Source organism: Alligator mississippiensis, chromosome 15 (genome assembly GCF_030867095.1).
Source record: "Alligator mississippiensis isolate rAllMis1 chromosome 15, rAllMis1, whole genome shotgun sequence".
In the NCBI taxonomy this organism is placed as follows: Eukaryota; Metazoa; Chordata; order Crocodylia; family Alligatoridae; genus Alligator; species Alligator mississippiensis.
Window position 1 is genome coordinate 17,690,865 of NC_081838.1, and position 27,672 is coordinate 17,718,536.

Below are 27,672 nucleotides of genomic sequence, written 5' to 3' on the forward strand. Positions count from 1 at the left end.
GCCTCAGTCCACCCTGGGACAGGTGCTGGAGCCTGCGCTGCCCAGGCCCTGCTGGCACCAGGCAGGGGGTTTCATAGAAAATTAGAGTTGGAAGGGACCACAGGAGATACATCCCAGCCAGGCCCATTTCACCTCCCCTCCCACCTCAGCCCACGGCTGAGGCGCCCCTATAACCACCTGGCCGATGCAGGGGGCAGGGGTTTTATTGTCCGTAGAACAAACACCAGGCCAAGCAAAATGGAGCCATAAAAGCCTGCTGGCCTGATGGGAGGCTGGGGGAGCTGAGGCTGGGGCAGGAGGGCAGTAGTTGGCTCAAGGCTTCTTCACAGCCGCAACTACGGTGCTGTCCACATAGGATGCCAACAGGAAGATGGTCTCGTCTACTTGGTTCTCGCTGGCGTCAATCCTGGGAGGGGAAGAGGAGGAGGTTGTGACTCCAGGATGAGGGGCACAGAGGGGCTGGCAGCCCTGAAATGGACCCAGGAGTCCTGACTGCCCCCTGCTCTGCTCCTGGTCAGTCAGAAGTCTTGGGACCCCCCAGCCCAGCGCTCACTTGTTGACTGTGTGTTTCAGGCTCTCCAGCTGCTGCCGCTCAGGGGCTGTGATCATCTCCTCGATCTCCTGCAGCTGCACCTCCTCAGCGCCCGTGGCCTGCATGGAGGCCAGGATAGCCTCCACCCGCTGGGACTTCTCCAGCAGGCGCCTGGGGGGAGCAGCGAAGGCGGTGAGCACTGAGTGACAGCCAGATGTATGGAGCAGACAGATGTTGCACTTAGACCCCCCAAGGCTCCCTCTCTTCTCCCCTCATAATACCCAACCCCCTTTTCGGCCTGTTAGCCCTGGCTTCTCTCATCCTACCGCCCCACGGGCAGGGGCTGTGCTACGGTCATTGGTCTTGCTTAAGCTTCCCAGGGTTTGCAGCAGGAGCCCTGTGCCCCCCATCCTGGAGCTCTAGGCACTCACTTGTTCTCTCTGGTCTCATACTGGCGCCTCTCGATCAGGTTGGCCACACTCTGGGCAAAAGAAAGGGAAAGCAGGGTTGGGAGGGAACAGGAGAGGTAGGGCCTGTCACCCAGCTAGGCACTGCCAGCTTTGAGCTGGGGTAACACGTGAAGGATGGTGTGGTCTGCTCACGCTTGACAAAGATGAGAGAGCTCGGGCCCCTTGAAGCCAGGGTGTGAGCAGGAAGAGGAGCAGGAGGGGCCTGGCTTGTCTGCCCCCCACAGAGCAGCACAGCAGCCATGAGAGCTCCCTCCCAAGGAGCAGGGTGCATGGGGCTGCCTTTGAGGCCAGGTAGGAACCCAGCTGTGTCTGAGCCACTTGGCGCCACTGGAGAGCTCCTGGTGCTTGTATCTAAGGGCATTAGTCTGCTCCTCAAATATGAGCCTTTGCTGTTCTAGTCCCCCGTCAGTCACTAAATCAGAGCAGGATGAAGCTATTAGGATCCCAACTGCTGTGGGAGACAAAGGGACATGAGGGACGCAGACGCTTCTGCAGTACAGCAGGTAACCTCAGGCAGAGAGTGGGTAGGAGCCCACAGTACCTTGTAGCAGCGGTGCAGCAGCATCCGGGTGGAGGCCAGGACATTCACTGTGTAGAGGTAGAAGGTGCGGGAAGGAGCATGATCTGGAGTCTTGGGGATTTCCTATCAGAAGGGAGCAGCAGTTGCTGACAGCAAGTCCCCTTGGAGGGGGGTTGTCTGTGCCCCCTAGGCTGGTTCAGTGGTCCCAGCTGTTTGCACAGTGGCTGGAGGTCTGGATCCCCTCACCCTTATCCCAGTCCCTCACTGTGAGCCCTCAAGCAATCGCTCCCCACACCTTGCAGCTCAGTTTTGCCAGCTCTAGGAGTCAGGGCATGCGAGCCACCTGCCTTGGGGTGGCAGCAAGGGGTGCTGGGTTCGGGAGAAAAAGCAGAGCTGGGCCTGGTGGCTGGGAAAGGAGCCATCCCCAGATCTCGTGTTCTCCAGAAGGTGCCTGGGAGGCAGGGGACCCACTGGATCCATTTCACAGGCATGGAGAAACTGAGGAAGACAGACTATGGATCCCAATCTCTAAACTGGTCATTCTACTACGGATCTTGAGACAGAAGGGTGGAGTCTGTGAATCCTACTCCAGCTGCCAGCGCACCCTCCCACAGCACGGATCAGGACGGAACCAGCCCTCCTGACTTCCAGCCCAGTCACCTGCAGGGACACAAAGTTCTCTGACAACATCTTGTACAGCATGTCCTTGGCCTCCTTGGCTGGGATCATGGCAAAGTCTTCCACCTGCTTCTGCTCCAGATGCTTCTTCCGCAGCAGAAGCCGGAAGATCCTGGCACAGCGCGAACCAAATCTGTAATGGAACAGACACCCGAGCAGACGTATGAGTGAGGAGCCTAGAGGAGGTAAAAAGGTTCCTAGATGAAAGCTGCAGAGCAGAAAAAGGGCCCTTGTGCATCTGGGAGACAGAACTACCAGCAGATCAGACCGGGGCCCTTAAGAGTCCTAGGTCTCTGAAGAACAAGGAACCGCTATGTTTTCAGCTAGCAAGATTCAGGTCCCCAGTTCATGAAGAATGTAGCCAGACAACCAGGAGTAGAGGCAGAGACTGAGCATCTCATCACAGCTAATGCTGCCTTCTGGACTTCCTGAATGGTACTCCTGAATATATAAGAAGGAGCGAATGATTTCAGTCTCTGATGACTTCATTCAGAGCTTGATTCAGGTTAACAATGGCCATTCAAACCAAGGATGGAGACCAGGGGAGATACAAGTATATCCATGCCTCGATGGGAGGCTAAGGGAATTAGCAAGGTATGTCCAAACCATCCTGTTACCTCTCCTGAACTATGGATTCCAATGTGGCAGTTGCCAGACTCGCCAGGGCCTTGTGAAGATCTGCATGGAATATGTCAAGGAAGAACACATATCACTGGGGACCACACCATACCAAGCCCCCAGATCACCAACCTTTGATAGCCAACTGGATGGATAAAGGATACTGACGACATACATGCCCCCGCCGCTGTCACCGGATTTCCCAATAAACTCCAGCTACAAAAGAAGACAGGAGAAAAAAAGATTAAATGTCTAAAAAGCTCGTTAGAATTTCAACTGAAAGAAAAAGAGAGAGTCACTTGGTGCAGGACAAAGGTTTTATTAAAAACAAATCGCCAGTCCCGTGCATTAGAGAATTCTTCTGTTCAGTGCGTGGTTCTTCTATTCATTTCACTGTTCTCACTGAGTGAGGTGCAGAAACCAGGGCGGGATCCCACGCACTGAAGCAGGCAAGTAACTTCACTGTGCCAATTAGTCCAGTTGACTTCAATAATGCCCTCTCCTGTGGACAGGGTGGCCTGATGGGGCTGAAGGCAGGATTTGTGTCCAAAAACTAATGTAAAAAACCCATATTTGGGGTCAGGAAGGAACTTTCCCCCATGGTCAGACTGATGTGGACTGTGGGGGTTTTGCCTTCCTCTGTAGTGGGGGACGTGACCCTCTGCCTTGGATCTCTCAAGCATACTTTAACAACCTTTACAGCAGCAGGACATTGGCTACTGTGGTCCCCCTGCTTTACCTGCAGCAGGTTCAGGTGCTATCCTTGTCTGTCACAGTTAACTGTGTAGTTTTACAAGTAGATTGAATAATGAATTGGTAGAGGATGATCTGGATAGGCATGACTCTGCCTCAGGCAGGGGTTGGACTCAGACAAGCTCCAGAGGTGCCTGCCAGCCCTGTTTTTCTGTGATTCCATGAAATAATAATGGCAGCGCGTTCCTTACCGGGTCATCTGCCAGCAGTGTGAGATACTGATCCAAAACCTGCTTCCCAATGTTGTATCCCGCTGGAAGCGATCTGAAGATCTGCGGGACAAGAGAGCGCCCAGAACACCTGCACCATTAGCCTTCAGGATATTAGGAGTTAGCGGTGTCTCACTGGGCTTCCAGATCAAATGTTAGGGCCCTGAGCTTGGGACACTGTTCCCAGCAACTTCTGTCCCCATTTTACAGAAGGAAAGGCTGTGTGACCCAGGGAAGTGAGCTGGTAGCAGACCCAGGAGTCCTGACCCCAACACTTCTTTCTTAACAGCTAGGCAAAGGTCCATGGTGCGAGGCAACTGGGAAGACAGGGGCCCCAGATGTATGTGTCTGCATCCCAAGGACTATGCCAGACACTCACCTCGTTGGAAGACAGCGGCTGTGTATAGGCTGCGTTGGAGGATGTGGTGACTTCGCTCATCCTTAGCATCGTCCGCACTATTTCGCTGCTGGTCTGTGGGAGGGTGATGGGCTTTACTATTGATTGGACCGCACAGAGGGAAATGCAGCAACTACTTTCCTCCCCCAGAGCCACAAGGCTCCAAATCCAGTTGCCTCTTGCCCCCCAGCTCCCCCCAACCTTTCCTGGCACAGGACCACACTTCCAGCATTGGCCTGCTCTCTTCCAGCTGTATCTCCATGGGGCTTGTGATCTTGAGTCGTAACTGAGGAAATTGTGCCCTAGCAAAGGTTTGCATGCTTGAGCCTCCTGCTGCCTGGCCAAGTCTCAAGACACCTTCATCCCACCCAGCCAGCGAAATCAGTTGAGTGTGGAAGTGAAAGGCAGGTGATAAGAGCAGATGGGCTCAGGGAGAGCAGGACTGCAGTATTTGAGAAGCTCCCCACCAAATTCCTGCTATTTATGAACTGGATCAGGGCCCTTCATGTTTCTATCTGTAGCCATAGCCAAGGCCTGATGCTGAAGCAGGTGAAATTCCTTCCTGACCCTCGCAGTGATCAGCTGAGGCCCTGAAGCATGACAGCTGATGTCTCTGAAGCCTAACTACCAAAGGTGATAAGAGACATGCCACACGCCACTGCCGCCCCCCCCTCCCCCGAGGCGATACGCCTGCTGGGGAAGGGGCCTGTTGCTTCCCCCTACCTGGTCCATGCGGTTGGCCACGGCGCTGACGATTGCTTGGTCTCGGAAGTGCTGGTGGAACCGGTCAAGGTTGACTTGCCAGTAGATGCCGTCATCGGGTGGGGGCTGAGGAGAGAAGGAAGTGGGGTGGGGGGGACACTGCTCAGTGGGTTGGGCTTAGGTCTCTGCGGGGCTGGTGCTGATGGGTGCTGAGTGCCTTAGCAGAGGCAGGGAGGTGAGCTTCTGGGTGCCAGGTAGTGCCAAACAGGTCCACAGGCAACAGCCTCAACACAAGAAGCTGAAATGCTGCCAGCAGGCAAGGCTGGATGTTCCCAGGTCTTCCCAAAGGTGGTCACTGGCTAGGAGGTCAAACCGTGAATAAAAGGCTCTCCAGTCCCAGGGGATTAGCAGTTACCTCTTGGCTCTCGAGATCCTGCTTCTGTTTCTTCGCCTTGTGTTCGCCGTTATCATCATCGTCACACGATCGCCTCCTCTTCCCCTTCCCTGTAGGCCAAAGACAGAGGTTCCCCTCTGACTCCATCACGCTGAACGTGGATTCCTGTCCAAACTCTCATCATGCCTCCTGCTCCCACCGTGCCCCTGATCAGGGTGGCTCAGCTCATTCCTCACCTATGAGGTTCAGTCTGGGGACGCTGTACATGTCCTTCTCGTCAATGACCAGCGTAGGCGCAGGAGGTGCTGCCGAATCTGATGGCCCAGAAGCATCGGGGACCCCTGGGCACCTCTGCACAAAGTGGGTGTCTGCCAGGCGGACAAAGGTGTTGGAGACTTCAGTGTAGTCCATGGTTTTCCCATCTGGACAGGAGGATCCCAAGGAGAAGGTGAATGTTCGTGATCCTGACTGCCCAGCTGCTAGCACTGTGCCAGCTGGGTTACAACCCCATGCCCTGCCCTTGCTCCTACCAGCCTCAGAGGCCATGGGCTGGGTTTTCAGAGGCAGATGGCGGTTTTGGAAGCCTCTGGTTTTTTAGGGGGTTACTTGAGGTGACCTGATTTTTCAGGGATGCTGAACAGGCTTGTGTCATACACTGGGCACCTGAAGTTTCAAGGTCATGTTTAGAAGTGTTTAGTCTCCTGTTTCCAGCTCAGATACCCCACTCCTGGCAGATTAGATACTGATAAGGCCAGCTACTTAGACATGCATCTATCAGAGAAACCGGCGCAGAGGTGAGGGAAAATCCAAGCACAACCAGAGTGGGTTTCCCATCTCAGCCCACAGCTGAGAAACTCATCTTTAAGACACAAGCTAGGCAGGAAATGCTCCTCCTTCACCTCAGAACTCATATAGGCAAACTGAGACCTGGAGAAGATCTTGATCAAGTCTTTTTCGACTTGATCAAGTCCTCCAGCGAGTCTGCGGCAGCGAAGAAGCCAACTCGGCAGCCTTGAACCTGGTTTCCTGACACAGGGACAAGTTCACATTGGCACGTGTTATACCATCATGTCTGGTGGGAGCATATGCCCGCAAACCAGCTCTGTCTCTGGCATGAGCACTGACTTGCTGTTTATCTTTTGCTGCTCCCCCATCCCTGGAGCTGGCAGCCCAAGCTCTCTCCTGGGGAATCACTGGCGCACTGGTTTTCTACACAGCCCTTCCAAGACACAAAACCCACTGATGCCACCCAGCAGATGTCCATCCATCACTTCCCTATGGTCTGGATTCAACATCCCCCACCCTGGTGCTGAATCCTCTTATTCCCCTGAGCTTGATCCAATCCCACCAGTGGCGAGATATATCCAGGGAGCACCAGCCAGATGAGGTGCCCCAGGGAGCAGTCCCCATCCCGTCTCTCAGCCATGCCAACACCCCCATCACTCACCCTCCATGGTCTCTGTCAGCCTGTCAGCCACCTTCGTGACCACGGCGCTCATGGGCATCTTGCCATTGAGAAGCAGCTCCTCCACAATGAGCTCGCCCGTGTCGCCGTACAGGGTCTTGGCCGTGTAGATGTAGCGCGGGTAGCGCAGGATGCACAGCACTCGGCTGCACTGGACGCTGTACTCCACGAAGCCACGCTTCTGTATCTGGTAGGTGCCCAGGTTGTGCTGGATGAGGACGCACAAGGCTTTCTTCACCTGTGGGAGCCGGAAAGGGACAAGTCACGGACTTGGGAACGCACAGCACCATCGATGGACTAAGAGGAGGGGTGTGTGAAGGGGGGAGGGGTTAGGGTTAGGGTTGGGGGGGGCTGGCTGGCAACTCGAACGATGCAGTATCTGTGCTGTGTTCATGAGCTCTTATCAGCTTGGGATAAAGCTATTAAGCTTTCACCACGGAAGTGAATTCACCCGATGCTGCGAATTCCCAGGGCATCTCAGGCTACCAGAGCTGAGGCAACGTGCGAGGTCCGGGGCAGGGCGCTGCGTTCTGATTCACCGTTAATTGTTAAACAGCTCAGTCTTTCACACCCTTAACCTCCATCCCCTGCTCCAGCTTCGCTCCTTCCTTTCCCAGCTAGATCTCAACGGCACCCCCCACTCGCCCGGCGGCAGGGAGGTAACGTCTGGGATCCGCTCGTTAACACTGGTGGCAAAGACGCCCCTGGACCGCAGCAGGAGCCCGATGAAACCATCTATCCCAATTTTAAAAAAAAATCTGCTTTCAAGTCAGCACCTCCTTTACGCCAATTTGTGTCTCGCACGTAGATTTTAGAAGTGGGGAAACCTTCCGGAGACGGGAACTGACGAGCTGTACGGAGATCGCCCGAGCACAGCCGGCTCCCCTGAGCGTGCGGACGCCGACTCGCCAGCTGGCGCAGCCCGGGACGTACCTGGTCCAGGGAGGTGCCGGTGTCGCTGACAATCGCTCGCAGAGGCTGCCCGCCGGTCCGCACGAGGTACGTGCCTATCTTCTCCACGATCTCTCCAAAATGTTCTTGCAGCAGCAGAGAACAGAGCTTAATTTCCGCCTGCGTCATCCCGCCGGCAAACCGCACACCTGCGTCGAGTCGGGTCCGAACGTCCGCGGTTTCGTCACGAGGGATGCAACGGGTCGGCGCTGCCGGGCGGATGCGGAGATGCCGGTTTCTCTTGCGGTGTCCAGTCCGGACTCGAGGCGGCTCACGCTTTGTGCCAGAAATGGATTTGATGGGTTCACATCTGCAGCTGTATCAAACCGCCCCTCCCCCCACCCCCACTCCCACTCCCACTCGGGAAACTGAGGCTAGAGACGGGCCCCTCCCCCTCCAAGGGAAACTGAGGCTGAAGACGATGAGCTGAGGCCCGGGGGGGGGAGGGGGTGTCCCGACGCCTGGGTTGCATCTCACCTGGGGGAGGGGAGGGGAGGGGGTCGAATTTTTTTAGGCCCCGACAGCAACCATAGCAACCCCGTGGCTTTCAGCTTCCAGTTCAACAAGGATCACTTCCGCTCGCTTCTTTGGTGTGGCCGCTCTAGCTACCTCTCGTTGGTGGCGCTGGAGGACCCCAGGGGGCGCTCTCTCCCTCTCCCGTTGCGTCTAACGTCGCCCAGCGCATTGAGGACTCTCGGGTGGCGCTCTGGCTTTCCCCTCGTCTCTGTGGCTGCTGGGAGGACTGGAACGCGGAAGTAGCGAGGAACCGCTCTACCCTCCCGCCTCGCTGCTCAAGCGGAAGGCTCCGTTTTCCCGCAGCGGAGCAGAAGAGACTGGGGAGTAAGCTGCGGGCTAGAGCGGCCCCGCCGCCGTTCTATCCGGCCCGCCCGTAGTCTCGCTGCTCCTCCCGGAGGACTGACGGCAGGCAGGGAGCCGGGGGAGGGGGAGAGAAAATGGCGGAGGCCTCGGCAGCGGCGGCGGCCGCCGTGTCCCAGCATCGCTTCTTCTGCCACAGCTGCAAGGGGGAGGTCAACCCCAAGCTGCCGGTAAGAGGGACGCGGGCTTCCGGGTTGGGGGGCTGCATCCCGCCCCCCCCGCTGTAAGGGGCGGAGGGAGGGTCAAACCTCAGCGCCCCCCTCCGGGGGGGAGGGGCGACCCCCTCAGGGGACTGGAGCCGGAGCCCCCTCATTGGGGGAGGGGCAAATACAGAAGCCCCCAGTTGGGGAGGGGTTGTTGCCCTTCCTCCCGAGTGGGGGCTTCACCCCACTTGCCCCCCCCTCGATTTGGGGCTGGGGGGGGTGATCCCTTCCCCCAGTGGGTGAGAAGGTGACCCCAGCTACCCTCCCCGGGGGGGGTGAACCCCAGCATTGCCCCTGAGGGGGTCTAACCCCCCCAAGCACCTCCTGGAGGGGAAATGCCCCCTCGGGGGGAGGAGGGGCAATGCAGGGGATCAGCCCCCCCCCAGGGGTAGCCCCTCCCCCCGGAAGTGACGGCGCATCCCATTGGCCCATGGGACCTCCCCATGGGGGGGGTTGGACCCCCCCAGCCCCCTTGACAGTGGGGGAAAGCCCCACTCCTCAGAGGGACCTTCCCCGGGTGGGGGGAGCGGAGAAGTCCCCCCGGCTGCCTCAAAAGCCTTGTTGGGGGCAGAGCGTGAGGGAGGGTGCGTCTCCCTGCCCCGGGGAGCGAGGGGGTCGCCTGGCAGAGCCCCAGCCCCGGCTGCCTCCTTGGCATCTCCCCCAGTGCCGGGCAGGGGGGCTGCAGGCTCCGCTCGGCCACATGCCCAAGGTAGCAGGCAGGTTTGTTTGCAGTCGAGCGTCTCCGGGCATCCTTGTTTTGCTTGTCCTGTCACCCGAGGTGTCGTCGGGCGTGGGGGGGGCAGCCGAAGGAGCCTGAACCAGATCAGGTGCCGCTTCTTCTGTGTCCTGTGGGGATGGTCCCCTCCCCTTCATGCCTCAGTTTCCCCAGGTCTGAAAGCGAGAGACCCCTTGCCTCATTGCTGAGCGGGAGCGTGGCCAGGAGATCCTCGGCAGCTGGGGCAAGATCACAGCCCCCTGGATCTTGAGGTCCCTCCGTGCTCTCTGGCTCTGAGGAAGTTGTGGGTAGGGGGTGGCATGAGCTGGGCAGATCCAGGGCGTCCCCCTGGCCCATGGAGGAGCAGAGCAGGTCCTGTGCTGCTGCTGGTCCTCTCCTTGCCAGGGATGGAGGTGGCAAGGTGCCTGATTTCACGCAGTGTAGCAGCCTGGCATGACATGACTGCCCTGCCCCTGCCTGATGTATGCTCAGGTATCAGTGTTCCTGCAGCCCCGGCACGGCTCGTCCTTGTCCAGGAGAAGCCCAAGGTGCTACATCTCAGCATCCTGGCCCGCTGTCCTTGCAGCTAAGAGCCCAGCCTTCTGGCATGGTCTCTTCGCTCCCTGCTCCTGAATTCCCCGTCGTTTTGCCTCTGCCAACTTGGATAGGCCCCCCACGCTCTTCCAGCTCTCCTTTGTTAGAGAGAAACGCTGCCCTGAATCGTTCGCAGCCCGTTCCCTTCCGTAGCCGGGACTCAGGATTTCCTGATGGCCAAAGCACGTTTTGTTTGCAGCCTCTGGGCCCGGCTGTCTGAGCGGCACATAACAGTGGGGCTGGGCAACGTGCTCTTTCCAGCGTCTTTGCATCATGTCTTTCCTCTCTTGCTGGGACTCCAGTGCCTGTTTTCAGTCTCCTCACTCGGGGACTGAAATCCCTTCTTGAAGGCCCAGGCAGGGCTTTGCTTGGCTGCCTTTGCAAAAGAGAGTGGTTTGCCTGCCTTGCTTGGTTTTTCTTAAAACTTTTCTTAAAACCCAGAGCAACGTCACAGCCTTGGCTTTGAATTCACTTTCGCTGCTGTCACTGGGTGATGAGCTGTGTTCTTGACGTGCTGCACTCCACCCCAGAGGTGGCTGCATTTCAGCAGCGCTAAGCATAATCCTATCTTTGCGGGTGCTTCAGAAGTGGCAAATATTTCCCAGGCTTTATAAATACTTTCTTCAGGGCTGGAACCAACCAAGCCAAACCCATCAATCTTGCTGCTTTTTCTTTCCTGCACAGGGTGGCAACACCTTTCTCTGCCCTTGATCCCTGGTAGGAAATGGCTTGAGTTAGGGGATGGCTCTTTTCTTCCAGGCTGTTTGAGTGGTGGGAGAATATGGCTCCTTCCTGCTCTCAGTAGCCAGCGTCATTTGGAAGCACGATTGGGACCAGACTCTGGAACCACTTCTTCTGGAGCCTGTGTGTTCGTGATCTCTGGCCAAGGCTCAGCCAGGAGCGTCAGACTAGGTGAGGACAATGCCTGCGTTCGGATCACTGCTCTAAAGCTGATCCCCTCTCTGACCTTGGGCAAAGCACTCTTTCTATGTGCCTCAGTTTCCCCATTGTTCAACCGTGACAGTTGCTGGGTTCAGCTGGGGTGTGTGGGTAAGGGGGGGCTGCTGTTTTCAGTGCCCTTGATTAGGGCCTCCTTTCAAATCTGCATTGGCCCAGGTCTCTGCCAGGCGTGTCTGTCTGGAGGTAGTGTGAACCAGCGATTACAGCTGAGAACCAGGACTCCTGGCTTCTCATCCCAGCTCGGCCCCTGACTTATCTCTGACGTCAGGCAAGTCACTTCCCCTCTCTGTGCTAATTTCCTCTCTGCAAAGCTGGGAGCTTTTCTTGACAGCACTCTGGCAGGCGTTATCAGATGAGGGTAATGCCAGCTGAACGGAGCGAGGGAGTCTGGCAGTTGATTTGTAAAACCTGGAGGAGATTTTTTTACACCGGGGGTTATCTAAGCAGAGTATCAGTCTCTCCTTGGAGAAGATGCAGATGTATGGATCCACCATCTCTTGAAGCCAGTGCCTGACTTCCATCAGGGTTTATTGATGGTGATGGGACCTGGCTGCCTCCCCCACACTGTCAGATCTCAGTGGGCTGCTGCAGAGCTGCCAGAGATCCTGAGTCAGGAACCAATGCTGTGATCCACCCAGAATGGACAACAGCGGGTTATATTAGTATGTCATCCTTCTCCCCCGGTCCTCTCCCTGCCACACACCACCAGGGGATCTCTGCAGGGCAGGGCAACCCTTGCCACAAGCCATGTTCTGGCCTGTCCACTTCCCAGGCTACACCAATCCACACGTGGCCAATGGGTTCTGCAGTGATAGACATAGGAAACAGTTAATGAGGAGTGGGGATCTTGGAAGTTATGTTGGCTGGAAGCCAGCCCCATATATTTGTGTGTGTGTGGTGGGGGATAGCGGGGTGACCATGTTCCTCATCACCCATTTGGGGTGGCTACAGTGCTGCTGGTGCATGTCCTGTGGCTCTGCCTCCCTTTCAAAATAAGAGGAGGACAAGCGGCCTGACGTCTGACTGCGCGTGGGGGATTGGAGAGGCTTTCTTGTGGTGGGGACCCTCAGCGAGGCAAATGTCTGCTGCCTGCTTTGGTTGTTCTTTAAAGACATTCCCCTCCTTCCTCCCAGCCCAAAAGGGCCCAGTGATCCTGGACACGGCCCCATCCCCCTCTGCCGGCTCTGCTGTGATCCTGGCTGATCCTTGCTATTAAAGATCTTGCTGTTCATTTTGTTGAGGAGAGATCCTTGTGCCTGGCCTCCTGGCTCTCCTCCAGCCACAAGGCGAAAATGGCTCTTGCAGTTGCATTGGAAGGGGGGGGGGGTGTATCGGGGGCACATTGTTTCCTTATAATATTTCCTTGCTCGTCAAAAACACTTGCAGACCCTTGTACGTGTGAGACTATCCCCGCCGCTCCGCTGCTCAGTTCAGCTGTCTGCCACCCAGCAGCTACTGCCTGTCGCCTCGGGCCTTGGCTGCGTCTCGAGATGGATTAAATGATCCCTGCATGCCGGTTCTCGTGGTGTTGGCGGTGCATTCGGTGCCAGGCAGCTCAGCCACGAGGATGGTATAAAACAAGGGTGGGCAACTTACAGTGTGGATACCACTGTTAGGCTGTGTGCAGGGAGTGTGGCAGATGAGGCAGGGAACATGCAGCACAGGGTAGGGAACAGAAAGCAGAGCAGCAGGTCGGGAAGGGGACCAGAGTGGCACTCGGGGAGGGTACGGGGATAATTTGTGGCACACCTGCCAAAAAGATTGTCCTCTGTCAGTATAAAGAACCCATCTTGACTGTACTGGCGATGCAGCCAAGACAGGATTACAACACAGCTGTGCCTCTTCATTGGGACGTTTACAGTCGAGAGATCTCTAAGACCCTGTTTTTGCTCAGGGTACAGGCCTGTTTTCATTGGTAAAATCCTAATGAAGATGAGGCAATTGCTACCATATTTTCTCATGTACCATGTGCAGCCCCGTCTCCCACACACACCTGAAAATTAAGGTGCATGTTTTAGGCAGGGAAGCTATTGTCTTCACTGTAAAAGAAATCTGGAGACTCGGCAGCTGCCAAGATGGCAGGGTCCTTTGTTAGCCTTTTCACAGCCATAGCTGTTGGGTGAGTGCTGTAGCTTCTGGAAGCAGCAAGTAAGCTGCCAGTAGTATCTTGATGAGATTTGTGATGTGGAAACGAGACTGTTTTCAGGAACTTATGACTTACAGTAGTCCCACCGCTGCCCTTGCCAGTGTCTCGGGCCTACCTTTGCGTGACATAGGGTAAATCCTCCTGGGAAGCATGGCATCCTTAGAAACAGTGTGGGTGAGGCAGCTGGCACTAGGAACTTCCTGGTGCCACGCTTCCTGGACACTGTGTTCTCAGGAGGACTTGCTCTGTGTCGCACATTCGGCCGTGATGCTGGAAAGACCGTTTTTTGTGCACCCTTCTTCCAAAAACAAGGTGCATGTTTTATTTGGGGGTGTGTTGTATGTAGAGAATTAAGGTAGCTTTTGCCCAAATTAGGTCAGCTCAGGATTTACCTTTGCCTGCTATTGCATTTAATTCTACCTACTAACTAGTGTGATCACAGCAGGCTAGTCTGCTTTAAGTAGGACTTTACTTTTTGTTAGCTAGCTCTGTTTCAGGGCTCCCCCCAAGTCCCCTGGCAGAGACGCCATCTTCTGGGTAGACACTGGCTCTTCCATAGCTTGGTATACAGACAGTCCTGTGTCTTGCCTGAGATCAGTGCATCTGCTTTGGGATCCTTCAGGAAGAAAGGTGCTGTTGGGATACCAAACTGGACTGCAGGGTTTCTGAGCAGGAGAGCAGACTGGGGAACCAATTTTCATTTCGGGCTTCCCTGAAGCTGGCGTTCAAGTGACATTGACAGAGCAGAGATTTTGATCGGGCAAATTGGAATCCCAGTCTTACAAGCTCCTTTTAATCTTGCCTCCTTTTGAAGCTCAGTATTAAACCTGGCTTATCATTTGAGGGGGGGCGGAAATCAAACTCTTTTTATGCCACGCAGCCGCCTCAAAGCTGTCAGCTGAATGCTCTGAGCAGAGGGTGGAAAGTCCTCTCTGATCACCTCCCTCTCAGGGACGGGAAGAAAAACGCCAGAACCAAAAAAACCTGTATTGTTCCTGTTTTGATTCCTCTTTAAAACTCCTCTGACCTGCGTGACTTGAATGAATGCGTAGTCTCTTCTGTGCTAGTTAGTGTTGGTGCTTCCTGCAGTGAAGTCCTTTCTAATGGGTACCTGAGAGCTGCAAGCCTATTCAAGGAAAAAGGCTTTGTAACCAGCCATTCTCTCGAGCAAGCCGTGCAGCCCTGGCCATAATGAACCGGCTTCTTTCGTATTGGTTTACTTAGGTTTTTCTTTCTGGTTCCAAAAGGGCTGGTTTTCTCCAGAGGAAATTCCCATAGTAAAAGCTACTATGAACAGGGAGGCTGCTGCTCTTATGTTTTAATCCATGTAGTGACTTGGTTTTGGGGGAAAAAATAAGGTCCCCTGAAATGTTGTAAGTGTAAAGGTTGTCTTCATCCAAGAATTCATCACGGACTCAATATCGAAATTGGATTTATGACACATTACAACCTGCCTGACATCTGATTCACCGGGTACCTGCCTGACCTTACCATTTACACTTTTTTTTGCCCCACTTCCTCCCCTCCTCTCCTTTTCTACCCTTTGTCTTCCTAATTTCCAGCTATTTACTTTCTCACAAACTGCCTCTTTTCTACCTTGGAGAACTCAGCTACAGCAGTCTCCCTTACTTACCTTTGGAATTATTTTCCCTCCTCCCTTCACTTCTGTCCCCATTGTTTTCCTAATTTCCACCCATTGACATTCTCACTGACCTCCCATCACACTCTTAGCTTCTTTCATTCCTTGGAGATCTCAGAAGAGCAGAGACTCCCTGTGCCTGAAGAAGGGTGCTTGTGCCTGAAAGCTTGCAAAGAACTCTTTTCCAATTGCTCATTTGGTCTAATAAAAGATATCACATCTACCCAAAGAAGCTTGCCTGTCCAAGGAGATTGCAATTCAGCCTTTCTGGTAATAAACTGTGAGCCAGATTTTCTGCAGCTCTGCAATACAGAGCAGGGTTGGAAGGAATCAGACTTCATGGTAGAGGTGATATTTTTTTATTAGACCAACTCGATTTTTGCAAAAAAATTAATGGCAAGCTTTCGGGCACAAGCAGCTTTCGTCAGGCATCGGAGAAAAGATTCTGATTCCTTTTGCCTCTAGACCAATACGGCTACACCCTGGATACCGGACACAGAACAGGGTTGGGGTATTTAAGAGCAATTACTGGCGTAGGCCTCAAGTCCTGTTCTTCTTGACAGCGAGAAGCTCTGTTTCTGCAATTATAGTTAACCAGGTGTGTGGGCTTGTGGGGGGTCTCATGGCAGCTAGACACTGCTATTCTTATCCCAGAATTCCCTCTGAGTACAGGATCAAGCCTTTGAACCATAGCTGATGTACCATACTTTCTTGCTTATAATACACACCCCAGTTTTCACCAGCTAATATGGATATATGTGAGAAAAAGAGAGTCCCATGGGTCTGGAAATGTTGTCGGGGGGGTGAGGGGAGTAGTATTTCCATGACTCTGGGATCCAGTATATGGTCCCCCTGGGTTCAATCTAGGGGGACTGAACACTGGCTCCCAGAGTTGTGGCAATACTACTCTTCCTTCCCCACCCCTTCCCCAATTTCCAGACCCATGGGACTCTCTTTTTCTCATATATATGTGCAGTTGGTGGCCCCGGACCTGTCATACAATCCCCAGCTCCGCATGCTGGGTCCAACCCAGGACGTGGCTGCAGAGACAGCCTGTGAGATCCGACCTAGCACGTGACCCCAAACCAGATCAGTTACTTACCTGTTTTGCAAGGTAAGAATTTTTTTTTTTTTTTAACTGCCTGTAAAACCTTGGTTGTATATTATTCAGGTGTGTGGTGTATGCAGGGTAGATGCAGTAAGCTGTATACAGGGCTTATTTCATTCCCCAGCTGAAGGGCTGGGGTGGAGCCATCCGTGGTTGCGCAGTGTCAAGCAGTGATGCATAGCTGTTCAAGATATGCGGTGACTGATCCTGTAGCCGGTTGGAACAGGAGAGGGGTCAAGTCAGCAAAAAACATAATGACCTGTCATAACATTTGGCCGGGCCGTTCGGTTAACTCCGCACGCCCATTTTCTTCCAGGTTTTGCGGTGTCGGTCTCATGTCTCACCACCAGGAAGATGAGGACTTTGGTGGTTGGAGCCCTGTAGCACTTGCAAAGACCAGGCTCAGGTCCAGGCCTCATCTGACTTTCTGGTTCCTCTTTTGTAAATGGGGCTAATAGCCCTGCCAGCCAGCTTAGGGGAGAGGTGGAAGTGCCATAGTTTAGGCTCTGGATCCTGTTGACAATTGTAGCTGAGACAATCATCTGTAAGGAATATTTCAGATGGAACCAATTCTTTTTTGGGTGAAGAGGACAGATTAGCCAGCCTCTTGAGGTCCCTTCCCACCCATTTTCCATGGTCCACGTGAATGTTGCTGTAAGGAATACATCAGAATATGTACAAGAGGTAATGAAACAGCTGCAGCTTTCCAGATACCCATGAAAGAATTACAAATGGGCTTGAGTATAAAGCCAGAGAAATTGGCCACTGCAGCAGTTCTAAGGAAAGTTGTAGAACCCACTAGACTGGATTTGTCTATCAGCTTATCCATTAATACACAGCCTGCCTAGGCCTTCCATAGCTTCACCCAAGGAAAACAGATGGCAAAGTAGCAAATAGATGTGTGAAATGCAGGTACTGCTTCCTAGCTTGGTTCTTAATGACATCTGACCCCCCCGCAAAGTGCTCTGCAAAGCCCTGGATTATAGGGCATGAGAAACGCAGGGGTATCAGGATAACCACTGAGAGCTGCATTCAAAGGCAAATTGCTGGCATGTTTCATCTACCAAGGCAGGTGGGATGATGGGCCACCTCGCCCACCCAGAGTGAGAGATGGACTCGGGCACAGAACAGTGGGTGATGGTGCCTTGTTGCATCAGAGCATAAAGGACTGGAGAAACCAGTCCAGCATAAAGGACTAGGGAAACCAGCCCAGAAAAGGAATGGCTGGTGCTTTATGCACCTGCTTGACATAGGAAGAAGGAGGGATGGTGGCAAAGCAGAGACCCATGGCTGGTACTGCAGGGTCTAGATGTACCATTACCTCTGAAGGGGAAACTTTGTCCGAGATTCCTGCCTTGTACTGTCTCTTGATGCTTACCCAGGAAGATAAGGAGGGCAAAGGAAATAATAGCCCGGCAGTGACCTCACTGGTGAGGCATGAAGACTCGGTGCGTGTGTGAGGCAGTCTTACCCTTCTGGTTAATGACAACCCCGCTAAGAAACTTGCATGCGTCAGCCCAAGCTTAACTGTCTTGATTTGCTCACTTCCCATTGTCAGTCCTTAAGGCAAAATGGTGGGTCTCATGGAAACATGCACTTGCCATCCTGTTCCAGTTGCTCAAGACATAATCTTCTGGCACTGGGCCTGGTGTAGTAAGGATGTTTTAGCCCAGCTGGGTTCCCAGGGAGTGCATGGGTGGGGTGGGTTTGCTATAGCAGATGGGCTCAGAGCAGCTCGTTTGAAGCCCTCTGACTTCCTTCCTCTCCCAGTTGTGGCTCTGGACCAGCGGGGCGATGAAACACCCTCCTTGCTGTCACAGTGAAGTGGGGATTCGTCTCCCTGCCTCCTCTGTGCTCACAGCTCCTGTGAAGAACCAGGCTGAGACCCAACGAACTCACTTCACATTGACAGCAGACTTTGGTCACTCAGGACCAGTCTCTGAACCATGTGCTGTTTTGTATCCCGTGGCTCATAACCCGAGTTGTCTAATGCCTTTTTGGGCCTGAAAACTTGCAAAGAACAATTTTTTTTCAACTATTTAGTTGATCTAATAAAAGGTATCGCATTTACCCAAAAAACCTTGTCTTCCTTTTCCAGCTTTTCTGGAGTCTCAAACACCTGCACACACTCAGGGGGATAAAGCCCTTCTTTGCTCTTCCATAACTCTCTCTGCCATTACACATACACTTCCGAGCTCCTCTGTTACCTAACGTCTTTATCTCTGCTCATCCTCTGTATCTAATGCATATGCTTTTGGGCAAAACACCTGTCCTTAAGTAACCTGAGAACCAAGGATCTCGAGGGGATGTCCGAGGCCATTGGCTCTATAGCTGTAAGTCCTCAGGCTGTTTCTTTCAGCCAAAGGAAAGTCCATCACAGAGCAGAAGGGAGGCACAGAGGAAGGATGCTGCCATCAGTAAAGATGTTTCATCCTTCTCCTAGGGTTTCCTCTGAACGGAGCTCCATGGGTGCTTCAGCATCTGTGGCTTACAATAAGCCTATCTCCAGGGCTGCCCTCTTGGGAAAAAGCTTCTTTGCTTTGATAACGATGCTTCACACAATCAACTCGGCGCTACGTCAGAGCCCCGGGCCCAGGGAAATGGCACTGATGATACCGACTGTTGCTAAGTTGAGAAAAATCTTTTGAAGGCAGCAGTTTTAACAGAGAAAAAACCTGATGCAATTAGGCGGAGGATTTGAGGCAGAGCTGAATGCTGTGCTGCATTTGCTCTGGCATTTACTCTGTGCGCAGCTGGATTTCCCAGTGCGCGCCTCATTTTTCTGCCCTTGTGCGCTCAGTTTTCCCCGACTCCAATGTGAGATGCAGTAGCCTCCGCGTTTTGTTTGCAGAAGGGCTAAATAGCCACAGCTCCCCTTGGCTTACATGGCAGGTCAGTGCTTCTTAAAAACCCAACCCAAGGTGTGTCAAGATGGGGGCCTAACATCTGTGACCATCTTGGAGAAAGTCTTTCATGGGATTTTTGTCTGTGGGCATAAAAGGCACCCTGAAAACGTGCTTTGGCTATCTAGAAACCCCTCTTCCCACTGTTGTAAAGTAAGAGCAGGTTTTCTTTCCCTGTAGGACAACTGAGCTCTGACCCGGTCAGGACGTGCTGTGTTGCAGGGTCAAGGACTCCATGCTGAGAATACCTTGCCGGGACGACTCCCCCTTTTTAAAATTAACATCTTATGCTGCTCTTGGTCTCAGTCGCTGGTTGAGAAAAGGAAGCATCTTTCCAGCCTTGCTTCAGTGTGTGGGAGAGGAATAGGTTTGAATTTCTTGCCCTTGAGTCCCCTAGTTCATTCCCTCTTTCCTCCATTGCTCACTCTACCGCTTTGTCGGTTGGGTGACAGTCTGTGCATAAAATTTCATGTTCTTCAGAGTACACACAGCTGTCCTCCCAGTCACGCTCCCTGCTCCTAACAGACTTCAGTTACAACGGGGGAGTTGGAGGTTGGATGCCAAGAGCCCCTCTCTGACCAGGGCCGGCCCACTATTTTTTGGGGCCCCCTGATTCATCGAAAAATCAAAATTATGGTTAATTGCGGTATAAACTCACTGAAATAAAATAGTCGAGGCTGGGCTGTGCACACGTGGGCTGTGTTGCGGGGGGGCTTGCGCCTTTCCAAGCTCTCTGTGCAGAGGTGTAGCCAGCTCATTGAGTACAGGGGGGCTGTATCTGCCCTGGCAAGGATGTCTTATCTGTCCTGGTTCTCTGTACACTGAAGGCAACTGATACTACTGCCTCTGCTCATACATTGGCGGCTGTGCTGTGGGTTCCCTGGCAGCTGTCCTCGGTGTCCTGTTCCCCCCCGCCAACCCTAGATACACTGTGGAGTGCTGTTGGTATTGGATCAGTGTGATCCTATGCAGTAGGACAGTGAGTTGAGATGCATGCCAGCTGTACCTACAGAGTTCCTTATACCCCAAGTGACCTAATACTGCTTCCCCAAAGGTGCCTGACATCAGCTGAGATCAGTCTTGAGCAGGAGACATCCGTTTTTTATGGGGGAGAAGCAGGGTTGTCGTCATTTGAGCCTAACCTGCATAAAAAAATGAGAAGGGTTGTACACTGCAGATGTTATAGAGGAGGATGGAGCCGTATCCTGCCCCCCAGCTCAAATAGCCTTAGGTACGAGTCACTCACCATCCCCCAGGCCCCTGAGTGACCTTAACTTTCAGGGCAGGCCAGAAGGATTGGGGCTCGGAGGAAAAACTCTGTTCAATTCTCTCAGGCTGTTCTACCCTTTGCATCAGTAAAGAACATGCTGCTGCTTTCAGGTACTTCTGGACCGGCCACATCCTCTGATTTGCTCCCACCCACGTGGAAGCATGGTCAGGCTGTTCGCCTTGGCATTAAACTCCAGTATCCAGCCCTACCGTGCAACGAGCAATGCAGATTTCTTCATTCGGATGCGGTCTGCGGCCTTCCAGCTGGAAACCGCAGCTAGATTTTTTTACAAGAGCTCATCAGCCATCAGCTCCCATTCTTCTCCGTGCTGAGCTCTATTGAAAGCCATAGCATTGAGTTAGCTGCCTAAACGGGGCTCGAGCGGCGCGGCTGAGAGGGAACGCAAATCATAAGTGCTTCTAATTAACACATCCGTGCAGAACATGGCAAAGTAAGCCACTGGTGGGGAGATACAAACTCAAAAAAGCAGGCAAGGTGGTTGTGGTGACTAAGAGGCAAAGGTGATGTGGGATCTGCAGACCAGTGGGTAATGTGAGAGCAAAAAGGCTAGTGCAGATTTTGCGTCTGCATCTCTAAAGGCATCACGTGGCCAGGCCGGGAGATATTTTGTCGTCTCCTCCGTAGCTGTAGTAACATTACTCCTGGAATTAGATCGTTTTCTGGGCACCAACAGATGCGAGACATTCAAAGGAGAAGCCGGTGGCGCATTGCTACGGGGAACGGAGAAGATGCCTCTGTCCCATGTACTCCTCTGTATCTCATCTGTGCTCCTCATCAGGCCCCGTGTCTGGTTATCAGGACTCTTGACGTCCAAAAAGCTGCTTCGTTTGTACTTGGTAACAGTTCCTGTTGGATTGTTTAAGATCTTCCCAGGAGCTGGGCACGAGGCCGCACTAGCGCTAGGCTGTAACTTCATTAATCGCTGCAGGAATTCCTTCCACGCGGTGCTCCGGCCTCCAGCAGGAACGCACCAAATTGTCCTAAACATTTCATTTTTTGCCAGCGTGCCCATGACTGGCAACCAGCAGCTATGAAACAAGGGGGAAATTGTTAGCTGTTTCTTAGAATAGATTTCAGCCGTTGCCATGGATAAGCCAGGGCCACAAGGCAAGAGATGAGGGGTAACTTGATCGTTTCCCGCCCCCGCCCAGGCCGGTTCCTATCTACCTGGACACGCGCAGAGCTCAAGAATATGGCTGGCCGGGATCTGCCGAGCTCGGGGCCTGAGACTGCTCTCCGGAGCTGGGAATGTTGTGTCTTAAATCCTTCTTCGTCCCGGGAGGAACGGGGCCAGGACAGTCGTCAGCACCTGCTGGGGGTTTTGGTATTTGGCCCCACACCAAGGCGATTTACAATGCAGGGGCAGAACAAGGACTCCAGAAATTAGAAGGAAAGGCTTCTTTTAACAAGTGATAGGGGAAGGGGATTTCAAACATGCCTGCCGTCTCTAGTTTTGCAGCGGCGTGGAAAGAAATCCCATAGAAACCAAGTGTCGAGGCAGATCCCAGAATGGCTGAGTTCACAGCTCAGCATTTACCTGCTTTCATTCAAGAGAGACGCACTAGCTTAGGCTGTTTTATGAGTTCAGTACCTGTTTTTTTTCCTTAGGCTAAACATCTAAGGTGCTGCAACACTCGCAGTGGCCTCGGGACTGACTTGACTTGAAACATCCAAGATGTGCTAAGTTTTTTCTCAACTTGGCAACAGCTGGAAGAGTTGTTCTCAGCCAGGGTGCTGCAGCACCCTCGAGTGCCTTGAGATCCTTTCAAGGGTGCCTGTGTTAGACGTACAGAAATGAATCACAAGATAAACCCAGAGATTTCACAAAAGAATCCACAGTAGTAAACCCGTCCTTCCTGGTTGTGGGCTGCAAGTTCTTTGCAACGGAAGAATTGCTATAGTATTTTTCTGTAACCAGCAAAAACCCGGCATTTTCCAAGGGGTACCTTGAGTTTAATGAGGGGGTCTTGAGTCTAAAAAAGGTTGAGAACAACTGCTCTGAAGGCAGCCCAGGTTTTTTAAAAGCTTAAATCTGCCACGATTTTAAAGGAGCTTTAAAATACAGAAACACATGAAGTTTGGGGCCTGGCCCAGGTGGGGAAAGCTTGAATGCAATGAGTACAAGGCTTGTCTTTTCACAGGGTGTTTGATGTCTAGCTTCCATCAGCCTGCTATAGGCATCCAGGTTTTTTTGCAAATCCAATCCCTTGTTGGTCATTTTAGCGGGGAGGTTGAAACCAGGAAACCAAAACTCTCTTCTAAAGAAGTGGGAGGAAGTTCCTGGCCTGTCGCTCTTGCTTGTTTTGCAAACATTGAGCACTCTTTGATTGCTGAAATGAAATCCCTGTTCTAATGCTTGTCAGTAAAACAGATCGATACAGTAGGGAACATCTCACCAGCTGTTTTGTGCTCAGGACCTCGAGGCCCTGGTGGAAGCTAATGGTTTGCTGTGGGTGTACTGGGCTGTGTCTGCATGGAGCAGTTTTCAGAGCCTAGGCTCACACCTTTGGTTCATGTTCACCAGCATGAGAGTATCCAAAGGCAACATCATGGTATCGTGGGAAGCCATCGTCGATCAACTCAGCCTGATTTTTATAGGGCAGTACTTTGAAGAGCCGGCTCTGTTTGTGCTGGCCAAGAGCTCTGTGTTTGGAGTATAGTTTTTTCTTTATTACGTTGTTCTAGACCTTCCCATCCCTGTCCTGAGAAACCATGTTTTCTTCATCACCCACCCACCTCCCCTCTCTGTCCGTCAACCCAAGCAGAGCAAAACTAAAACTACAGATGAGCATTTCCAGCTGTGTTTAGCCTGATGTATTGCTATTTGAGGATGAGACTATTTGGTGAAGGTTGTGAGACAGAGAGGGAGGGCTTCGCTGTGTTGAGTTTCGCTCTAATATTTGAGAAATCCCATTGCTTGTCCTGACAACTTGTTTCTGCTTCCTAACATCTGTCCAGCTGTGGAAGCTTGGGTCTACATCGCCACATACTTTAGTGCAGCTGTGCTGATTGACTGCAGACCAAAGGGGAGAGATGCTTTCGCTTCCCAGTCGCACATGCACGAATTGCTGTAGCCAAGTCGGTATCTGACCCCCAGTCCGGGAGCTTGAATGATTGGGATTTGCCAAGAGACAGTGCAGTGAGGTGAGCGAGCAGAAAACCAGGCCCAAGCAGCTTCCAGCTCATTCTCATTGTCTCCTTTTTCCAAAGATGCTTTTCAAAGCTGCATTTCAAATAGACTCCCATCTCTTCTGGTTTCTGTTTAATTGGAGTGGGGTTCTCATCGTCGCTGGAGCTGTCCAGTTAGCAGCTCTTCTTAATGGCTGTTATCAGTAAGGTGCCAGGGCTTCTAGTGGAGGCTTGGAAATGGCATTTAGGATCCTAGAAAAGTTTAGCTGGAAGAGACCTTCCAAAGTCATCTGGTCCTGTCCCCTGGTCAGAGCAGGGTTAGCACCAACTCAACCATCCCAGCCACGTGTCTTTCCAACCTGCTCTTGGACAGCCCCAGGGATAGAGACTTCACCACCTCTCTAGGTGCCCTTGCAATGCTTGACCACTGTCATGGTCAGAAAGTTCCTCCTCATCTCCGGCCTAACTTTTTTTCCCCTGCTGCAGCTTGAGGCCATTGCTCCTTGTCGCTTGTGGCCACAGTGAAAATCCCATCTGCATCCTCTGTGTCGTCATCCTTCAAGGATTTGAAGACTTTTATCAAATTCCCCGGTCTTGTCTTCTTCAAACTAAATAACCCTGGCTCGTCTCTTAAACGGAGTTATCTAGACGGGTTTGCTGCTTAGATCCAAGTGTTGTACAGTCTCGACACTGCCATCACTTCAATGTCATTTTGTTTTCTGAATGAATCCAAAGCAATCTCATTCTTCCTGTTGTAGTAACATGCAGGGGTTAGTGGTACCGGAGCAGATCTCTTGAACTGCAGGTTTTATCCAGGCCCCTTCTTTTCTAGCCATGAGCTGTTTGTACGGCTGGTTAGAAAAGATGGCCTAGGAGTCAGGAAGTGTAAAGGGCTGCCTTCTGTGCCTGTTGCTGCCTTTGTGTGACCTGGGTAAGGCACCTCTCTGAGCCTTGGTTGTAAAGCAGAAATGCCTACCTGTCCCCTCCCAAATGCTTTGAGATCCTTTGGTAAAAGCAATTTTGGAAGTGCCAATGGTTTACACTGTTTTCCTGTATACCATGTGCCCAGGAAAAAGATGCACACTTTGTTTTTGAAAGGCAGAACAAAGGAAAAATGATCTTTACTTGTAATAAGTAATTGAGTGGCAGCAGCTGGGAAGTCTGTTCTGCCTCTGTGGATCGGCTACAGACTTTACTTTTGCTTTTCCTTGGTCAGTGGCAGAAAATGCTGTTACCAGTTTCCTTGCATATAATGGCAGACAAGTTTCTTTGGGTAAATCTGATATCTTTTTGTAGACCAACTCAAATAGTTGGAAAAATTCTTCTTTACAAACTTTTGGGCACAAGCAGGGTTCTTGTGCCTGAAAGCTTGCTAAGAAGAATTTTTCCAACTATTTGAGTTGGTCTAATAAAAGATATTGGATTTACCCAAAGAACCTTGTCTGCCTATGTCCTTAGACCAACACGGCTACAACCTGTACCCTTACATATAATGCATACTTCCGTTTTCAGCTGTTTTTTGGAGGAGAAAGGTATGTTGTTTGCAAGAAATTTCAGTATTTTTTTTATAACGGGGGAAACACGGATGTGGAATCTGTGTCAGAATGGTTTTTTCTCATTGCACCGGCAGTTTCAGATGGAAGCAATGTTCTGTCGCTAAAGACAGTTTTCTTTCTTTTCTCTTTCCAGGAGTACACTTGCCCCAGATGTGAATCAGGCTTCATTGAAGAAGTGACAGAAGATTCCAGGTACTGTACACGTGCGTGAATGCACCAGAGGTCCTGTCAGATTTTTGCACATATCAGCAAACTTTTCTAAGCTGTCTGTTGCCAGGCATCTGAGCACGATTCAGAAAATAATAGATAACAAGTGTCCAAGGCAACCAGGAGGCATTTATACAGACTGAGAGCAACAATGATTATTACCAACACTGGTATTCTCAGAGTTAAAATAAGTTGTATTAGCCATTTCCCCCCACCCCAACCCCAGAATCATTAGTAGGGGATCAGGGAAATAGCTGTAAATTCAGACTCTAGCCAGTATATTTTGCAGTATGGTAGTTTAAGCCAGTGGGGCTAGGTCCCTGAGAAGAGAATTAAATGTTTTATATTGTGAATCTGGAGGTTAAAAGCACATTTTCTTCTCTCTAAGTTATTTAAAAGTCCTCATCACTGCAGTCCTGGAGCCCCTCGTAATCCTGAAGCTCCTTTATCCTCCCAGCACCTCTGAGAGGCAGGGAGTGCTGCTGTCTTCACTTTGCCAGTGCAGAATGGAGGGTCAGGGAGTCTTAGGTCACTTGCCCTAGATCCCATGAATCTGGAGCAGAAAAGGGATTTGAACCCCAGTCCCTTGAATACTGGTTCTTCCCTTGCCCCTGAGCCCTCTTTGCCCTCTGCTCACCGAGCTCAGCCTGTTCTGCACTGTCACTGGCTGCTTAAGCATCATTTTAGGGAGATGATAGAGGAGGGTGTTCTCATGGCTAAGCATGGAGCCAGCCACAGGGATCGGCAACTCTGGAGTTTCCTCCCTCTGATGCTACCTCCCTCTCACCTCTACCGGAGTGTCCCTGTCTGCTTGGAGAACCATACTTTCTTGCATACAACGCACCCCTGGATAAAATACACACCCTGTTTCTGACAGACAGAACAAATAAAAAGATCCTTCCTTGCAATCCTCTGCAAGGTAGGCGGGGAGGATGAGAGTGTCTGCAGGCAGCAGCTAGAAATCCCTGTGTGGCAACATGGTTACTGCTGTTACCATATTTTCTCAATTATATTGTATGCCCCCATTTCTAGCAGTGGACTTGGGGGAAGGTGCATGTTGTATTTGAGAAATACGGTATCTAGGGAGTGGCTAATTGTTGCTTCCACCAAGCCATGAATAAGATAGGTGTCTCAGAGTGGTTCTTATTCATGGCTGGGTGGGGTGGCATTGCGCTCACTAGCTTGAGACTCAGAAGTGCAGATGCTACTTTGATTTTTAAAATCTAGTCCCTAGCCACTTTCCAGCTGCCCTCAGAATAATCTTGGAAGCATGCCTCAAGATGGTATGCGTCTTTATTTAGCGTTCTACTTTTGTAGTAATAATTATGGCTGGACATGTAACCAGCATTTGCTTGGGAGAAGTTTCCTGTTGCAGGGAGCTTTAGAAATGCAGAGAGATTTACTGGTATATTGAATTGCCTGAATACAGTCTATTAGTCATGTTTGATCTATAATCTGGAGTCCATAACTGGTGCCCTGCCCCTGCCAACATGAGGGTTCAAGTTGCTGGGGGTATAAGTGGTGATTGGCAGACCAATCTCAGTGTTTTATCAAAGGGGAAACTGAGTCATGAAAAGGGGAAAGGTCCAAGGTCCCATGGCCGTACCAGGCGCAAAGCCTAGAACAGAACTTGAATGCCTTGACTCAGTGAAGCAGAACTTGCCTCCTATAGACAAGTGGGAGTGAGCAGTGCTGTGCTCTGACCCTGGCTGTCTTCAGTCCTGAACCAGGGGTGAAAACCTTTGCCACTCTGGGGGAACGTCAGAGCGATCCGCGGCGAACAGCGCAGGAATCCAGGGCAGCGCATGTCATTGGAGAGTGAGAGCATGACTGCTGCACTCTCCCTTTCCTAGATAGGTCCAACAATTAGCACAGGACCCTGGGGATGTTGCATCTGGCTACCAGCCGCTTCAGGCTGCCACATCATCGGATCCCATTCATGCACTGATCAAGCTTGATCTCCAAAGCGGTAAAGAGCAGCAGGGATAAGAGCCTCTTAGACTATTCTGGAGCTCCTGGTGATTAGCAACTTCACTTAGTTCCAGCCTAAAATGATTCCCAGCCAGCTTGCATTCGCCTCTTGTCTTCTGCTTAAACAAGTTTTTTTTTTTTTCCCCGTCCCTGGAATTTCCCCCACTGTGTTTGCAGATGGCAGTGCTAACCCCTTTCCATTCCACCTTTGTTTTGCTTGGCCAAATCAGCCAAGGCCTTTCAGCCTTCTCTTATCATTAGGCTGGCACATTTTTTTTTTACGGTAGGTGCATATGAAAGGAAAATGTCATTTAAAGTATATTCTAATCACTTTCCCTAATTGCACAACAGCACACAGAGGTGACCTTAGGAGTGTTTTGAATACATTATATCTGGCTGTAACATGATTGAATTCATTTTATTTATATGCCTTTTGTGAGACAGTTCTACGTTAAAACAAGCAGACTTATTTCACCCACTTCCCAAGCACTTCCAACAGAGTTAAATGGCATTTGAAAGATCGTCCGACAAGAAATCTCATTCCCTGAAACTCTCCCGAGTTTTGAAGTCTATATTATAAGAACAATAATGTAATTACCCTTAAATTTCTTTTAGCAATAATCCAATTACTCGATAATGCTAAGCCAGGGAGTCAAGTGACAAGTTGCTATTTACCTAAGAACTG

At 51.8% G+C, this 27,672-nt stretch overlaps 2 protein-coding genes across 4 annotated transcripts in view; one reads left to right on the forward strand and one right to left on the reverse strand.

Annotated features, from left to right (window-relative positions):
* Nucleotides 1-187: 187 nt before the first annotated feature.
* On the reverse strand, nucleotides 188-8,396 carry POLR3C (RNA polymerase III subunit C). 2 transcript variants are annotated; one of them, XM_006266456.4, is made up of 15 exons: nucleotides 8,167-8,390; nucleotides 7,672-7,965; nucleotides 6,721-6,976; nucleotides 5,510-5,695; nucleotides 5,295-5,383; nucleotides 4,901-5,005; nucleotides 4,160-4,252; nucleotides 3,763-3,843; nucleotides 2,983-3,034; nucleotides 2,818-2,878; nucleotides 2,183-2,333; nucleotides 1,544-1,645; nucleotides 964-1,013; nucleotides 554-703; nucleotides 188-406 (listed from the first exon to the last, which is right to left on the reverse strand). In XM_006266456.4, exons 2-15 carry the CDS (start codon nucleotides 7,816-7,818, stop codon nucleotides 313-315), a joined length of 1,617 nt encoding a protein of 538 aa, XP_006266518.1. In that variant the 5' UTR covers nucleotides 7,819-7,965; nucleotides 8,167-8,390; the 3' UTR covers nucleotides 188-312. The 2 variants fall into 2 exon arrangements, with proteins under 2 accessions (XP_006266518.1, XP_059574025.1); XM_059718042.1 differs by lacking the exon at nucleotides 1,544-1,645 and having other exon boundaries at nucleotides 8,167-8,396.
* A 100-nt stretch (nucleotides 8,397-8,496) lies between these two features.
* Nucleotides 8,497-27,672, forward strand: part of RNF115 (ring finger protein 115) — a 31,898-nt gene continuing 12,722 nt past the window's right edge. The window contains exons 1-2 of one of the 2 annotated variants that reach the window (XM_059718043.1): nucleotides 8,497-8,735; nucleotides 24,943-25,001. In XM_059718043.1, the coding sequence (XP_059574026.1) occupies nucleotides 8,643-8,735; nucleotides 24,943-25,001 (152 nt within the window). In that variant the 5' untranslated portion in view covers nucleotides 8,497-8,642. The remainder of the gene's footprint in view (nucleotides 8,736-24,942; nucleotides 25,002-27,672) is intronic. The other variant, XM_006266455.4, reaches the window with a different exon arrangement.